Genomic DNA, 13,467 nt, shown 5'->3' with positions numbered 1-13,467 from the left:
CCCAAGAAAAACATCAAATTTAAAAGACAAACTCCGAGTCACAGCATAGCAACAGCATAATGGATGCTTTAGATTCTTTTAATGAAATTACAGCATCCCTAATTTTAGCCAAAACAAGGAGACATTGTGTCAATATTTTATTAGATTTTTTTCCCTCTTTGATCTGTAAGGCAGGGGAATATTATCAATTTGTAAATCCTTCAGAAGCCAGCTCTGAAGAAATTCCAGTGCCTTTAATCAAGAGTGGCAATAAGAATGAAAATGAAACCTAGATTTCTTTCTACATACCAATTAACTTTATTGGACTAAAAAAATTTTAATAGCCTTATTGTTAAAACTTCAAATAGTTCAAAAGCACACAGATTCACATTCTTTATTACAGACCCAAGTGTTAGCATCTTCTATTAATTATTAACTTTCTTAAAATATGGGAAAGGTACCAGATTATTTTGGGTATTAAATAACCCTAGTTCACAATGAAAAAATTATTCCCTATTCCATTCTCTTTCAATCCTCTGATTACTTCAAGGACAGGGTCTCAGTTTGGTACTAATGTGCTAATCTAATGCTTGATCTGCTAATCTAATACTTGACAATTTCTATTTTTGACAGAGAACAGGTCTCAGTATCAGTCTTCAAAAGACAACACTACTTGGCTAGACTTTAATAATATATTTTATTTTCATTGATTTTATTTTGATCCTCTATTTCTGGAATGTGACACTGATTTTCTATTTAAGATAGTGATATAAAGTTTCCTTTTAAAATAAAATATATGTATGTAAAAATGATAAAGTTATTTATATAAACATACTAAGAAAATAATAGTATGGGAACTATATGGTAAAAAAATGGTGACCATAGTACACAAATGATTAAAAACTGGGAGTCTACATTAAGTATGGATTTGGGGCCATCAATATTTTAAATTCAACTATCCACCAAAGAAGTCAAAATTGTATATGGACAATGGAACAACAGAATCACACTGACCTATGGCCTGTGAAGTAGGCCTGAGTAGTTAGTTTATATTATTAATATGTTTAGACTTCAGTTTGTAGACTTCATAGCAATTTATTAAAGATAATATTGATCTTCTCACAGCTTTTCTGATATTGAGTCCCTACCAACAAAATGTATTTCATTTAAATCAGATTTCAAAAGAAAATTTTCAGTAAACAAAAATGACTTATTTAAATTAATTCAAACTTTTTCTTCAATTATGCTTTCTGATTTATTTGGTCTGGAGTGGAGCATAGGCATTTCTTTTTTTTTTTTTTTAAGCTTTCTATGTGATTTTGCTATGCAACCACTGCCCAAGTGAGGATTATAGTCTCCTACTTTTGTTTTCATAATGTGCTCCAAATGCTGAGTATAGTAACTAATTCCTTAATGAATCTATTACTTGCTCTGGAACTTGCTTGTTAGAAAAGCAAGTTGGTAGCATCATATAGGTATTCATTTCTTTCCCCTTCAAATCTTTATCTAGGTTGGAGCATTTTATTACTGGCCACTAGTCACACAAAGCCTGATGGAGTTAATAATCCTATGAAAAATGTAGATAAACAGGAATCTTACTCACATATTTGACATATTCTTTCCACTGCTGCCACCACTGCATGGAGATGATAAACCAATTGTGTCCGGGTTGCAGACCATACCTGCTCTCTCGTTCTAACCATCCTCTGTACATACAAAAGAAATTCAGTACAACAAATGGTGTATAAAACATATGACCATGCACCTACAAATTATCATTAGAAATTTTTCAAAGGAAAAACATGAAACAGATATACTCGGGAGATGGCCACATTTTAAATTAGTGAAACACTGATAAGCCAATTTCTGGAGTCATAACACCACTATTAAGCCTCCAACTGATGTTTCAAAAACAGCTTAAATGAGGAATAATTTAGTAACATACTAGTTACCTGAATTAAGTAAAGAACTCAATGATTTTGGTAAACTTACAGTCATGTGCAAACATCACCACAATCCAATTTTAGAACATTTCAGATACCCCCAAAAGATACTTTATGCCTATTTTTAGTCATTTTTTAGTCAAATTACTGCCCTCAGCCACAAGATACCACTAGTCTATTTTCTATCTCTTATAAATTTCCTTTTTATGAACATTTTGCAATTTTTAAATGGGCAAGGAACTTAAATAAATGGAATGTTATCACATTGTCTTTTATATCTGGCCTCTTTTACTTAGCATGTTTCTGAGGTTCATCTATGTTGGAGTACATATCACTAGTTTGTGCTTTTTTATTACTGAATAATATTCCATAGGTATATTATTATATATATACCATATTTTATTTATCTATCTAACACCTGATAATTTGAAACTGGCCAGCTGTTTTCCAAAGTGGCTGCACCATTTAACATCCCCATCAGTTATTGTATGAGGGTTCTAGTTGCTCCACATTCTCACCAACACTTGTTATTGTCTGTCTTTTCTACCACAAATGTCCTAATGGGTGTGAAGCGGTGTCACACTGTGATTTTATTTTTAAGATTAATTTATTATTTATTTATTTATTTTTATTGTACTATAATTGCTTTACAATGTGTTAGTTTCTGCTGTACAATGAAGTGAATCAGCTATATGTATATCTATATCCCCTCCCTCTTGGACCTCCCTCCCATGCTCCCATCCCACCCATCTAGGTCATCACAGAGCACAGAGCTGAGCTCCCTGTGCTATACAGCAGGTTCCCACTAGCTATCTATTTTACACATGGTAGTGTATTTATGTCAAACTTCATCTCCCAGTTGGTCCCACCCTCCCCTTCCCCTGCTGTGTCCACATGTCCATTCTCTATGTCTATGTCTCTATTCCTGCCCTGCAAATAGGTTCATCTACCATTTTTCTAGATTCCACATATATACGTGAATATACGACATTTGTTTTTCTCTTTCTGGCTTACTTCACTCTGTATGACAGCCTATAGGTCCAGCCACATCTCTACAAATGACCCAATTTCATCCGTTTTTCTGGCTGAGTAATATTCCATTGCATATATGTACCACATCTTCTTTATCCATTCATCTGTCATTGGTTGTTCCCAACCACTGCGCCACCAGGGAAGCCCCTCACTGTAGTTTTGATTTGCATTTCTCTAATAATTAGTGATGCTGAGAATCTTTTCATGTGCCTCTTCATCTGTATGTCTTCTTTGGTGAAATGTCTATTTAGGTCTTCTGCCCATTTTTTAATAGGGTTGTTTGTTTTTTGGATATTGAGCTCCATGAGCTGTTTGTATATTTTGGAGATTAATCCTTTGTTTATTGCTTCATTTGCAAATATTTTCTCCCATTCTGAAGGTTGTCTTTTCGTCTTGTTTATGGTTTCCTTTATTTATTTTTGGCTGCATCAGGTCTTAGTTATGGCACGTGGGATCTTTGTTGCGGTGCTTGGCCTTCTCTCTAGTTGTGGCCTGTGGGTTTTCTCTTCTCTAGTTGTGGCATGCAGGCTCCAAGATGCATGGGCTCTGTAGTTGTGGTGAGTGGGCTCTGTAGTTGTGGCACGTGGGCTTAGTTGCCCCATGGCATGTGGGATCTTCATTCCCTGAACAGGGATCGAACTCATGTCCTCTGCATTGTAAGGCTGATTCTTTACCACTGGACCACCAGGGAAGTCCCCTCACTGTGATTTTTAAAACACTATTCTTATTGAGGAGAAATTCATATAACATAAGATGGTTGTTTGTTGCACATTTTAAATGTACTAAATGCCACTGAATTGTATACTTAACAATCGTTTTGTTTTTTTTTAACATCTTTATTGGAGTATAATTGCTTTACAATGGTGTGTTAGTTTGTACTGTGTAACAAAGTGAATCAGCTATACATATACATTTATCCCCATTTCTCCTCCCTCTTGTGTCTCCCTCCTACCCTCCCTATCCCACCCCTCTAGGTGGACACAAAGCACCGAGCTGATCTCCCTGTGACATTTGGCTGCTTCCCACTAGCTATCTATTTTACATTTGGTAGTGTACATATGTCCATGCCACTCTCTCAGTTCGTCACAGCTTACCCTTCCCTCTCCCCATGTCCTCAAGTCCATTCTCTACATTTGCGTCTTTATTCCTGTCCTGCCCCTAGGTTCTTCAGAACCATTTTTTTTTGTTTAGATCCATATATATGTGTTAGCATACAGTATTTGTTTTTCTCTTTCTGACTCACTTCACTCTGTATGACAGTCTCTAGGTCCATCCACCTCACTACAAATAATTTCATTTCTTTTTATGGCTGAGTAATATTCCATTGTATATGTGTGCCACATCTTCTTTATCCATTCATCTGTCAATGGACACTTAGGTTGCTTCCATGTCCTGGCTATTGTAAATAGTGCTGCAATGAACATTGTGGTACCTGTCTTTTTTTTTTTTTTTGCGGTACGCGGGCCTCTCACTGTCGTGGCCTCTCCTGTTGCGGAGCGCAGGCTCCGGACGCACAGGCTCAGCGGCCATGGCTCACGGGCCCAGCCGCTCCACGACATGTGGCATCTTCTCAGACCGGGCACGAACCCGTGTCCCTTGCATCGGCAGGCGGACTCTCAACCACTGCGCCACCAGGGAAGCCCCATGACTCTTTTTGAATTATGGTTTTCTTAAGGTATATGCCCAGTAGTGGGATTGCTAGGTCATATGGTAGTTCTATTTTTAGTTTTTTAAGGAACCTCCATACTGTTCTCCATAGTGGCTGTATCAATTTACATTCTCATCAACAGTGCTACCATTGTTAATTTTATGCTATGTGAACTTCTCCAAAACATTTTCATACATCCCAACTAAGCAGTTATTTTCTATTACCCCCTTCCCCCAGCCCTTGACAATCACCAATCTGCTTTCTGTACCAATAGATTTACCTATTCTGGATATTTCATATATTTCATATAAATCAGGGGGCCCCAACCCCCAGGCCGTGGACCAGTATTGGTCCATGGCCTGTTAGGAACCGGCCACACAGCAGGAGGTGAGTGGCGGGTAAACGAGCAACGCTTCATCTCCCACTCCCCATCACTCGCATTACCGTCTGAACTATCACTCACATTACTGCCTGAACCATTCTCCCCCAACCCCACCCCCCGAGTCTGTGCAAAAACTGTCTTCCACGAAACCGGCCCCTGGTGCCGAAAAGGTTGAGGACCACGGATATAAATGGAATCATATAATATGTGACCTATTGTATCTGGCTTCTTCATTTGTGAGGTTCATCCATGATGTAGCATGTATCAGTACATCATTCCTTTTTATGGCTAATATTTCATGGCATAGATATACATTTTGTTTATTCATTCATCTACTGGTTGATAATTGGGCTGTTTCCACCTTATGGCTATTGTGAATAGTGCTGATATAAACATTTGGCTACAAGTATTTGAGTGTGTATTTTCAATTGTTTTAGGTATATACCTAGAAGTGGAATTGCTCGATTATGTGGTAATTCCAAGTTGAAGAAGTACCAACTTGTCTTCTAAAGCAGCTATACCATTTTACAATTCTACCAGTGATGCAATGAGGATCCCAAATTCTCCACATCATCAAAAATTTTATTTTCCATTTTAAAAATTAAAAATATCCTAGTAGGTGCAAAGTGGAATTTCATGTGGTTTTGAACTGCAAAATTTCCTTAATGACTAATGTTTTTGAGCATCTTTTCAACTGCTGGATAACCACTTGTATATCATCTCTGAAGAAATGTGTATTCAAGTCCCTTGCCCATTTTAAAATTGAGTTATCTTTTGGTTGGTGAGCTGTAGGAGTTCTTTATATATTCTACTTACTTGACCCTTGTCAGATCTATGATTTACAAATATTGCGTCTCATTCTGTAGGCTTTCTTTTCACTTCCTTGACAATGCCCTTTGATGAACAGTTTTTTAATTTTGATGAAGCCAAATTTATCCATTTTTTTTCTTTGGTTGCTTATGCTTTGGGGATCATGTATAAGAATTAATTTCAAAATCGAAATCATTCTTGGAGAAATATTTTTGCAGGATATAGAATTCTTGTTTTTTCTTTCAGCACTTTAAATCTTATTGAGGATCCATTGTATGTGATAAGTAGCTTCTCTCTTGCTGCTTTCAAAATTCTGTCCCTGGCTTCTGACAACTTGATGATAATGTGTCTTGATGTGGATCTCTTAGAGTTTAACCCTGCAGTTCAATGAGCTTTTTGAATGTTTAGGTTCTTGTCTTTTATCAAATTTGGTAAGTTTTTTCTTCAAGTATTCTGTCACTTCCTCTCTCTCCTCTCCTTCTGGGATTCCCATCACGTGAATGCTTGCTGCTATTTCACAGGTCTCCTAGGCTCTGTTCATCTTCCTTCATTCTTTTTCCTTTCTACCCCACAGTCTGGGATAGTTCAATTGAACTACCTTTAAATTTGCTAATTCTTTCTTCTATCTATTCAAATCTGGTGGTGAACCTCTCTACTGAATTTTTCATTTTGCTTATTGTACTTTTCAGCTCCAGAATTTGTGCTTGGTTCCTTTTTATACTTTCTCTTTACTGATATTATCTGTTTGTCCATACATCATTCTCCTGGTTATTTTAACCTCTTTGTTCATGGTTTCCAGCAGCTTTCTGAACATATTTAAGATAGTTTATTAAAATCTTTGTCTACAAAGTCCAATGTCTGTGCTCCCTTAGTGACAGATTCTGTTAATTTCTTTTATGAATGTGCAATGGACTTTCTTGTTTTGCTGCATGGTTCATAATTTTTGTTGAAAACTAGACCTTTTGAATATTATAATGTGGCAACTCTGGAAATCTGATCCTACCCCTGCTCCCGCTGGTTTTTGTTGCTTGCTATAGTGTTTGTTCAGTGACATTCCTAAACTATTTTTTGTAAAGTCTGTTATATGTTGTCTCTGAAGTCTCTCTTCACTTCACTTGTGTTCAGCTAGTGTTTTGACAGAGATTTCCTTGAATGGCAGGAGAGAGGGGAGAAGGAGAGAAAAGGAATAGTAGGGGGAAAAAAAGAGGGAGGAGGAGAGGAAGAATAGGGAGGAGGGGATGGAGGAGGGCAGGGTGGGGAGAGGAAGAAGATGAGGAGGAAACAAAAACCACTCCTGTCTTTACACAATAGCTCTGTGCTGGGGAATTCTTCAATGCTTATCCAGGCTCTTTACAGCTGCCTTAGCCTTCATTTTATACATGCCCTCAGTCTAGAGATTAGCCAGAGGTGAAAACATAGGGGTATTCTCAGGTCTATTCTGAGCATGCATCTTGCCACAAGTATGTGCAAGGCTTTCTAAATTTGCTAGTATACATAAGTGTGCTTTCAAATGCTCTAATTTTCCAAGGAAACTCTCTCCAGCTTCTCCTCCTAGACTTTTGGCACTCCGTTGTACAGCTCAACTATAATCTTTTGCCCCAGGTGGTTACAGTTTGTTCATTTGCTTTACAATATTTTTGAGGAATGCCCACTGCTTTTCCAGCCTGGTTAAGTTCTCAGTTAAGCATACCAGAGATGAACTCCTTGTGTCAGTTCTTCAAATAAACCCAGACAGGTTAGAACAAACAAACACAAATCTTTGTGAACATGGTGTGCTCTCTTCCATGTGAAACCAAGCACAGGTGCCTAAACCAGGAACATGGGTTGCCATCTTCAAGACTGACAATGAACCAGATAAGGGCAAATATAATTGCCAGAGTTTTCCTATTGCTTTTTCAGTTGGCCTCTTTTTAAAATCCAGCATTTGCTTAGTTGCTATAAACCTTCAACTCTTTTTGAGAGTTCTAACAAAGTTTGTTTTGACAGTTTTTCCTTTATTTTTCACTGTTTCTGTGGAGAGACAGGCTCTTGGAACTACACCAGTTTCACTGAGTCACTGCTATCATTGTGCTTTTAATTTGCCTTCCCTGAAAATGCATGGGTGTACTAGCCATTCATTCATATATGTTTAGTGAAATGCCTATTTAAGTCTTTTGCATATTTTACTTGGATTTTAAAATGTTGTAACACTCACTTATATAACCTGGAAACAAGTCCTTTACTGAATAAATGATATGCAAATATTTTCTCCCAGTCTCTGTGTTAATGGTGTCTCTTGAAACTTGAAAGTTTTTAATTTTGACTATGTCCAATTTATCAAAACAAATTCATTTATGGATTGTGCTTTTGGTGTTATATCTAAGAAATCCTTGGCAACACCAATCACAAAGACTTTCTATTGTTTTTCTCCAGAAGTGTTATAGTTTTAGTTTTTATGTTTAGTTCTATGGGATCCATTTGGACTACATTGTTTTTGTATGGTATAGGTAAGGATCTAAATCTTTTCAAGGTGGATATCCAACTATTCCCACACAATCTGTTGAAAAGACAACCCTTTCTCCATTACATTCTGTTGGCAAATTTGTAGGAAATTAATTGACCAAATATATAAAGGTTTATTTCTAAACTGTCAGTTCAGTTTGATTGACCTGTGTGTCTGTCCATGTGCCAGTACCACACTACCTTGATTAATGCAGCCTTATAGTAAGTTTGAATTCAGGAAGTTCTCCAATTCTGTTCTTTTTTGAAGTTGTTTAGGCTAATCTGAGTTCTTTGTGTTTCTATATGAAAATTAGGAATATCTTGTCAGTTTCTACAAAAAAGCTAGGATTTTGATTGGTATCATGTTGAATCTATAAATCAGTTTGGGAGAATTATCTCGACAGTACTGAGCTTTCAAACACATGAACATGGAAAGTCTCTTCATTTACAAAGATTTTAATTTCTCTCAGCCTGGCTTTGTAGTTTTCAGCACACAAGTCTCACACTTATTTCGTTAAATTTGTTTCCTAGGATTTTATTTATTTTGATTCTACTGAGAAAGGAACTAGAGTCTTAATTTTAACTTTACTTTCAAATTATTCAGTGTTAGTAAATAGCAATTCAATTGATTTTTATATTGATTTTGTATCCTACAACCTTGTTGAACTAATTATTAATTCTAATAGATTTTCTGTGGATTCTTTAAGAGTTAGAATCTATGTCTGCAAATAGAAACGGTTTTACTTCTTCCTTTATAATCTGGAGGACTTTAAAAAATTTATTTATTTAATCTTACCTGATTACACTGGCTAGAACCTCTAATACAAAGTTGATAGATGTGGTGAGAGCAAGCATCCTTGCCTTTGTCCTGATCTTATGGGAAAAGTCTTCAGTGTTCCAACCATTAGATATATCAGTTGTAGGTTTTTCCAGAAATCTTTATCAGGTTAACAAATTTCCATTCCCCAAAGGTTTCTTTGAATGTGCATAGTTGTGTTCCAATAAAACTTTGTTTGTGTACCCTGAGATTAGAGTTTCATTTAATTGTAAAGTGTCCCAAATTATTAATCCCCATTTGATGGTTTTCAAACATTTAAAAATGTAAAGTAACATTTTTAGCTTGCAGGCTGTATAAAAATCAGGTAGCATTCCCAAGTTAGCCAAAGGGACAGAGTATGAAAACCCATGGCCTAGAATACAGTCTGTCCTAGACTGTATTCCATGTGCACTTGAATATGTATTCTGCTGTTTGCTGGGTAGACTGTTCTGTTACTGGGTGCATATATATTTACAACTGTTATATCTTCCTGATGAATTGAAACTTTTATCATTATAAAATGTCTGTCTGTAGTAACATTTTTTTGCATAAAAGTCATTTTAATTCTAATATCAGTATAGCCACTCCAGCTCTCTTATGATTACTATCTGCATGGTTGTATCTTTTTCATCCCTTTATTTTCAATCTATTTGTGTCTTTAAATCTCAAGTACAGATCATCCACAATTTATGATGGGGTTATGGCACGATAAACTCATCATAAGTTGAAAATATCTTAAGTTGAAAATGTATTTAATACACATAATCTGCTGAACATCATAGATTGATTAGCTTAGGCTACCTTAAACGTGCTCAGAACACTTATATTAGCTTACAGTTGAGCAAAATCATCTAACACAAAACCCATTTTATAATTCAGTGTTGAATATCTCATGCAATTTATTGAATATTATGCTGGAAGTGAAAAACACAATGGTTGTATTAGTATAGAATGGTTGTAAGTGTACTGGTTGCTTACCCTTGTGATTAAGTGGCAGACTGGAAGCTGCAGCTCACTGCTGTTGTCCAGCAGTACAAGAGAGTATCGTACCACATATCAGTAGCTCAGAAAAAGATCAAAATTCAAAATATGGTTTCTACTAAACATGTTATTGCTTTTGAACCATGATAAAGTCAAAAAATCATAACTCAGGGACTGTCTGTAGTTGGATTTAAAAAGATTCAGTCTATCTTTAGCTTTTGATTAGAGTGTTTAATTCATTATTATTTAAGGTAATTATTGGTTTGGATTTATGCCTACTATTTAGTTATTTGTTTTCTATTTATTTCAATTTTTTTTTTTTGCGGTACGCAGGCCTCTCACTGTTGTGGCCTCTCCCGTTGCGGAGCACAGGCTCCGGACGCGCAGGCTCAGTGGCCATGGCTCACGGGCCCAGCCGCTCCGCGGCATGTGGGATCTTCCCAGACCAGGGCATGAACCCGTGTCCCCTGCATCGGCAGGCGGACTCTCAACCACTGCGCCACCAGGGAAGCCCCTCCTACTCTTTTTGTATTATTATTGTCACACATTTTCTATGTTACAAAAACACAATTTTTAAATCACTATCTCATTAATTTTAAATTAGTAAAAAGAAACAGAAAATATATATTTATACTGTCTTTTATTAACTGTGTAATTATGTTTACTGGTGCTCTATATTTCTTTGGGTGGAGTCAAATTATCAAGTGTCTGGTGTCATTTCCTTTCAGTTTTTCCCCTTTCAGCATTTTATTTTATTTTATTTTTATTTATTTTTTATTATTATTATTTTTTGTGGTACGCAGGACTCTCACTGTTGTGGCCTCTCCTGTTGCGGAGCAGAGGCTGCGGACGCGCAGGCTCAGCGGCCATGGCTCATGGGCCTAGCCGCTCCACTGCATGTGGGATCTTCCTGGACCGGGGTGTGAACTCGTGTCCCCTGCATCTGCAGGCGGACTCTCAACCACTGCACCACCAGGGAAGCCCCCTTTCAGCATTTTAAATGCCATCCCACTGGCTACTGACCTCCATCTTTTAAGAATGTCAGCTGTTGACTTGGGGTTGCTGTCTACAAAAGAAGTCATTCTTCTCTTCCTGCTTTGAAGATCTTCTCTTTGCCTATAGCTTTGAACAGTTTGACCATGTGTCTAGATATGAATCTCTTTATGTTTCACTTACTTGCAGTTCACTGGAATTCTTGAATTACTGATTTTCAACACATTTTGGAAGGTTCAGCCACTAATTTGTCAAATATTTTTCTCTGCTCTTTTCTCTCTCTCTCCTTTCCTTCTGGAACTTCCATTATGTTTATGTTGGTATACTTATTTCTGGCATTCCATATGTCTCTGAAGTGCTGTTCATTTTTATTTATTCTTTTGTTTCTGTTCTTCATATTGGAAAAATCTCTATTAGTTTATATTATATTTTGCTGGTTATTTCTCTGTCGGTTCAAATCTGTTGTGAATTTTTGTTTCACTTACTGTACTTTTCAACTCCGGAATTTCTATTGGCTTCTCTTTTAAAATTTCTGTCTCTTTACTGATATTTTGTATTTGAGCAGTCATTGTCATGATACTTTAATTCTTTAAACAAAGCTTACTTTAGTTCTTTGAAAACACTTATATTCAACTACTGCTTTGAAGTCTGCGTACTACGTCTAACATCAGTGGCCACCTCAGAGACAGTTTCTATCAACTAGTTTTCCCTCCGTATACGGGTCATATTTTCCTATTCTGTTGAATGTCTTGTAATTTTTTGTTATTGAAAACCAGACATATTTGATAATATATTTCAGCAACTCTGGATTCTGACCGCCCCCCCGTGTGTTCTTCCTTGTGACTTCCTGAACTAATTCTGTAGTCTGTCTCTTCTGCAAGTATAAGGCTGCTCAGTTTTCTTTATTATTAGTTTTAAATATTTATTTGTTTTATTTTTGGCTGCATTGGGTATTAGTTGTGGCATGCAGGATCTTCGTTTAGGCATGTGGGATCCTCCGCTGTGGCACACAGGCTGCTCCGTGTTGCGGCATGTGGGCTTCTCTCTAGCTGTGGCACATGGGCTCCAGAACGCATGGACTCTCTAGTTGTGGTGCCTGGGCTCTCTAGTTGTGGCCCGTGTGCTCAGTAGTTGTGGCACGCGGGCTTAGCTGCCCCACGGCATGTGGGACCTTAGTTCCCCGACCAGGGATCAAACCTACGTCCCCCGCATTGGAAGGCAGACTTAACCACTGGACCACCAGGGAAGTCCCAGTTTTATTATTATTTCTTATATTTATTTTTAAGCCTGGATTTCTTGGGAAGAGCATAACTTACTTGCCAGCCAATGACTGGTGAGAGGCTGTGCTTAAACATCTGGAGCCACTTGCACCTTTTCTCTGATGGATCTGTGTTCACCATTTGAGAAACACATGCAAAGTTCAGAAAGGTTACAAACCTTCTCTGTGCAAAGGAAGGCTTTTACTTTCTGCATGTGCAAGGATTCCCATTAAACCAGGAATGAATAGACATCTAAGGCTCGCTTTGGTGTCTTCTGAGCTTGCATGTAGTCTTGTATATACTAGCAGCCTTCCAAATCATTTAGAATATGGGGAAATTTATTAATACTCACTATGGTTATCTTGTTCTCTGGATCTCTTTGTTAAAATTTTGACTGGGCTGTCAGTCTGCTGCTTCCCTTAACCAGTACCTCAACCCCAAGCTAGCGATGTTCCCTGATTGTTTGCCACCATGTGATCTCTACTGTTTTTTACAATATTTTTATAAGATTGTTTATATTCTTATTTTCTTTATTTGCTTTCATTTTTAATTGAAGTATAGTCAATTTATAATGTTGTGTTAGTTTTAGATGTACAGCAAAGTGATTCAGATACATATATATATATTCCTTTCAGATTCTTTTCCAACATAGATTCTTACAAGATATCGAATATAGTTCCCTATACAGCAGGCCCTTGTTGTTTATCTATTTTATATACAGTAGTGTGTATATGTTAATCCCAAACTTCTAATTCCACCCCCCACCCCCATTTTTTTTACAATTCTCTTGGCCAGGCACTCAGCCCTGCTCTACTGCAAATCAAGTCAGCCCTCTCTGGCCTACCCTGGTAAAACTATCACGCAGATCTGTTGGATGGGAGGGCATGGGAACAGTCTCAGGTAGAAATACTACAGAATCCCATTATTCTGACCAAGGTTTAGTAGTTTTTCTTGAATAAATACTTCTCAATTTGTTGAATAACTCTGTTCAGTTTTCAGAGTCCTGAAATGGTTGGCTGACAATTTTGCCCAGTTGCTTTTCGGGGAGAGAATTTGCTGAGATCTTCACTCAGCCATTGCAGAAATCATGATACTGATTTTTAAATTAATTAATTTTTTTACTGCTTTGGGTCTTCATTGCT

General features: G+C 37.1%; 1 protein-coding gene across 2 annotated transcripts in view; it reads right to left on the bottom strand.

Moving 5' to 3' along the window:
- The window catches only part of USP32 (ubiquitin specific peptidase 32), a 197,142-nt gene that overhangs the window by 45,404 nt on the left and 138,271 nt on the right, over positions 1 to 13,467 (bottom strand). For both annotated transcript variants that reach the window (XM_024757701.1, XM_024757702.1), the window contains exon 12: positions 1,583 to 1,685. In XM_024757701.1, coding sequence (XP_024613469.1) covers positions 1,583 to 1,685 — 103 coding nt within the window. The remainder of the gene's footprint in view (positions 1 to 1,582; positions 1,686 to 13,467) is intronic.

Source organism: Neophocaena asiaeorientalis, unplaced genomic scaffold, assembly GCF_003031525.2.
Source record: "Neophocaena asiaeorientalis asiaeorientalis breed wild unplaced genomic scaffold, Neophocaena_asiaeorientalis_V1.1 scaffold327, whole genome shotgun sequence".
Taxonomy (NCBI): Eukaryota; Metazoa; Chordata; class Mammalia; order Artiodactyla; family Phocoenidae; genus Neophocaena; species Neophocaena asiaeorientalis.
Note: the sequence above shows the minus strand (reverse complement) of the source record. Positions and strands in the feature narration are given on the sequence as shown.